This window comes from Larimichthys crocea, unplaced genomic scaffold (genome assembly GCF_000972845.2).
Source record: "Larimichthys crocea isolate SSNF unplaced genomic scaffold, L_crocea_2.0 scaffold451, whole genome shotgun sequence".
NCBI lineage: Eukaryota > Metazoa > Chordata > Actinopteri > Sciaenidae > Larimichthys > Larimichthys crocea.
The window spans coordinates 152,458-155,938 of record NW_020855872.1 but is presented as its reverse complement, the minus strand read 5'-3'; the positions used below and the strand labels follow the sequence as shown (position 1 = coordinate 155,938).

Sequence of the window (3,481 nt, the reverse complement as noted above, 5' to 3'; positions counted from 1 at the left end):
GGAGGAGGAGGAGGAGGAGGAGGAGCAGGAGGAGGAGGAGGAGGAGCAGGAGGAGGAGGAGGAGGAGCAGGAGGAGGAAGCGGGAGGACAGGCGGAGGACAGCAGGAGGAACATGGACATCTCTCTGCTCAGAGAACAGTACAGGTGCACCAGAGACCGACAGAAGAGACACACTCAGGTGCTTCTGTTCAGGACAGGTGAGCGGAAACGGAACCTGAAGCACTTTGTTTACCTGCTGCACGTGCCGCTCATACAGTTTGATAGCAAACAACGTGTGTGTGTGTGTGTGTGTGTGTGTGTGTGTGTGTGTGTGTTACTTTGTTCGTTTACCGTCAAAACTCAGAGTTTACGTGTAAGATACCGGAAACAAGGATAACACTTCCTGTCTGAGATTTCAACATAAAAGCATAGACAGACAGACAGCTTTGTCACCAGATACACAAGTACTCTCATGTTATGCAGTAAAAGTACTCAAGTATTCTCAGCTTCATGCAGTAAAAGTACTCAAGTATTCTCAGCTTCATGCAGTAAAAGTACTCGAGTATTCTCACGTCATACAGTAAAAGTACTCGAGTATTCTCACGTCATGCAGTAAAAGTACTCGAGTATACTCACGTCATGCAGTAAAAGTACTCGAGTATACTCACGTCATGCAGTAAAAGTACTCGTGGACCGTAACTATTTAAGAACTGTACAATTAGATTGAATGGTGTGCTTTTATGTTGAAGGTCAAATATCACTTCCTGGCTGGCGTGTTGGCAGTTATGTAAAAGTTCTCTGTTCTGTTTGTTCATGTTTTCCACTGATGACGTGTTTGCTTTAAACCCAGTGGGGGAAAGTAACTGAGTACATTTACTCTGCACAAACTGAAGATACTGTGAGTACTTTTAGTCTCCACGTCAGCACAGGCTGCTGACTGCTGGGCCTGAAACTGACGTTCCGTGAGCGTTCTCTGAGCGTTCCGTGAGTGTTCCGTGAGTGTTCCGTGAGCGTTCCGTGAGCGTTCTGTGAGCGTTGGTTAGGAACATGAAGTGAGTGAAGTTACTTTAACACCGTCTGTTGTTTTGAACCCTCCAGTCTCGGAGGAACTGTCGGAGGCCGTCAGCATCATCCCCGTCACTCAGGGTTTGACGTCGCCATGGGAACCAAGTGGCAGCACGCCACCAGCTATAAGCTTTGACTCCGACCCGATGACCTATGACCCCTGGCACATCCACCTGGGCCTCCACCGGCGCTGTTGTCTTGGTGTTACCGCGCAGCTCACAGCTTCGTCCCCGGAAACAACAAACACCAACGGTTCCTCCCGGTCAGTCGCTGTGGTCGATCCATCCCATCATCATCATCATCATGAGATCTTTATATCTACTGACGACATCTTCTATTCTGATCTAAGCACACACTCAAATCAAAGTCTGACACCAACAGTAACCTCAGAGGTCTTCATGGGTCCAGTCAGGTCCTGGTGTCCCTCAGCTCTTTGTGGATTCACTCCTGCATGTTGGCTGACTGTGTCCTCTATGTTGTCTCTGTCTTCCAGACGTTCTTCGACCTCCTCTGAGGCTGACGACTCAACATTTGATTCACCCGGCAGCTCCTTCAACTGCCCCACAGACCACTCCAACACTGACAGGTCCAGAGAAGACCCAGATACTGGATCCTTGGAGGAGGTGGGTCCAGTCCAGGTTCCTGTCTGTGGTCCACTCCACCCTACAGAGCAAACCCCCAGCGATGGATCCCAAGAGGATCATCCTGACGGCTCCTTCACTGATTCTCAGGAGTGTACAGGCGCCAGCTCTGATGAAAGCTCCACCCCTGTCGCCTCCGTCACCTGCTCGCCCAGCAGCTCCATCACCAGTCTACATGTGGACCTGAAGGAAAACCAGTCTGCAGGTAGAAAAACCAGTTATGCTGTCCTGCAGGACAGCAGCACCTTGGTGTGGAGGGGCTCCAGGAAGTTCTCGTCCCCGGCCCTCAGGTTCACCAGGCAGCTGACCTTGGGAGGGGTGGGCTCTTCACTGGGGGTCCACCAGAACCAGAACTACCACCCGTTCCCCAACAGGAAGGCCCCACGGATCTCAGAGGCCGCCCGGAGGCTGGGAATGTACTCGTCCTTCTGAGTCCACGTTTATGGGACTGTTGTGACTCTCCAATATGAGATGATCAAGAAATTCTGAAATAATTAAAGAGATGATTAAACGCTTTATTATGAACTGATTGTTAGTTTGTAGTTTCAGTTTTAGAGGATTCATTTTTATTTCCTTCATTTCAATTGCTTTAAAAAATAAAAGCATGCACGATCTTCTCAAAGGAAAGCTTTTATTTTGGAGGCTTGTCACCGTGTTTGATTAAACAGATGACGTGTAATATTTGAGGTAATCAGTCTTCAGGTCTGATCTCATTGGTTTCAGATTTATGTACTGTCTCGTCTGTCTTATTCTGGTTCTGTGCGGGTGTTGTTTGGGTTCCTTCCTGTTCCTCACCAAACTCGGTGAAATAAAAAGAGTCTTCAGACCTGCAGCAGAGAAACGACTCATTCAGTCTCAGCTGTGAACCTGATGTAAGACCTATTCTTCACTGTCATGTGTGGACTTCAAAGTTCTGTCCTCAGAGAGAAGAACGTCTTCAACATAAAGCTCTGCTCGTTAACAAAGAGTGCCTGATATCCAAAGTAAAGATATATTCATGAAATAAGTAATGTACAGTTTATAACCATGGAACAGTCCAATACAAAACAATGCAAAAACTGCAGATACATAGTTATCTATTTATTAAAATTTCAAAATAAGATTTGAAAGTGTTGATTTATTTTATCTTAATTCTTTAATTTTTGTCTTATATTATTAGATGTACTTATCGTTTGTTTTTTATTGGATTAGATAAAGGCTTTATTTGTCATTGTAACAGTACAAGTACAGTACAAGAAATTGCAACACCAATCTGTCCATACATATAATACTATAATTTAATTTAATTTAATTTAATTTAATTTGAATTTAAACATTAAATTTATTTTAGCTCGTGTCTGTTTGCCTCAGCTTGGATTCATTTACGCTGCAGTGTGCTGGTGATGGCGGGCTTTGGCGCCCTCTGGTGGCCGCAGTGAGTAACTGCATGTAATAAATCGGTGTAGAATTTCAAAATAAAAGTCGTGAATGTAGGTCAGTTTCAGCCTCTCCGTTAGCGCGTGTCATCTTCTCACAGCGTGAGTACCGTTAACACCGAGAGCTCGGATACCGGAATGTAGCCGGTGTAGCCGGTGTAACCGGTGTGTGTGTGTGTGTCCCTCCGTCAATCCGCCGTGTTGACAAACGTTACGTCACAGTGTCGTTAGGCGGGGCGGGGCGGGGGCTGCGGGTTTGTTGCTGTTGTCGTTGCGGGACGTGAAGCCTCTTTCCGTCCGGTGGATTATTTCGTTACTCTCCGCAGCTCCGTGAACCGTTTTCTTACCGACATGGGGAACTGTCTGACCGTGGGCCCGAAC

General features: G+C 46.7%; 2 protein-coding genes across 2 annotated transcripts in view; both read left to right on the top strand.

The window, feature by feature from the left end:
- The window catches only part of LOC104934795 (enoyl-CoA delta isomerase 2, mitochondrial), a 41,280-nt gene that overhangs the window by 12,893 nt on the left and 24,906 nt on the right, over positions 1–3,481 (top strand). The gene's annotated exons all lie outside the window — the stretch shown is intronic.
- Positions 55–2,526, top strand: LOC104934791 (uncharacterized). Its single transcript, XM_010750537.3, has 3 exons — positions 55–197; positions 1,078–1,306; positions 1,538–2,526. Exons 1-3 carry the CDS (start codon positions 113–115, stop codon positions 2,115–2,117), a joined length of 894 nt encoding a protein of 297 aa, XP_010748839.2. The 5' UTR covers positions 55–112; the 3' UTR covers positions 2,118–2,526.

What these genes read in the sequence shown, in the direction of transcription:
- LOC104934791 (XM_010750537.3), top strand. Translation starts at nt 113, where the DNA reads ATGGACATCTCTCTGCTCAGAGAACAGTACAGGTGCACCAGAGACCGA. An exon ending in GGTGCTTCTGTTCAGGACAG is followed by an intron (nt 198 to 1,077) that starts GTGAGCGGAAAC and finishes TGAACCCTCCAG; the next exon opens with TCTCGGAGGAACTGTCGGAG. An exon ending in AACACCAACGGTTCCTCCCG is followed by an intron (nt 1,307 to 1,537) that starts GTCAGTCGCTGT and finishes TCTGTCTTCCAG; the next exon opens with ACGTTCTTCGACCTCCTCTG.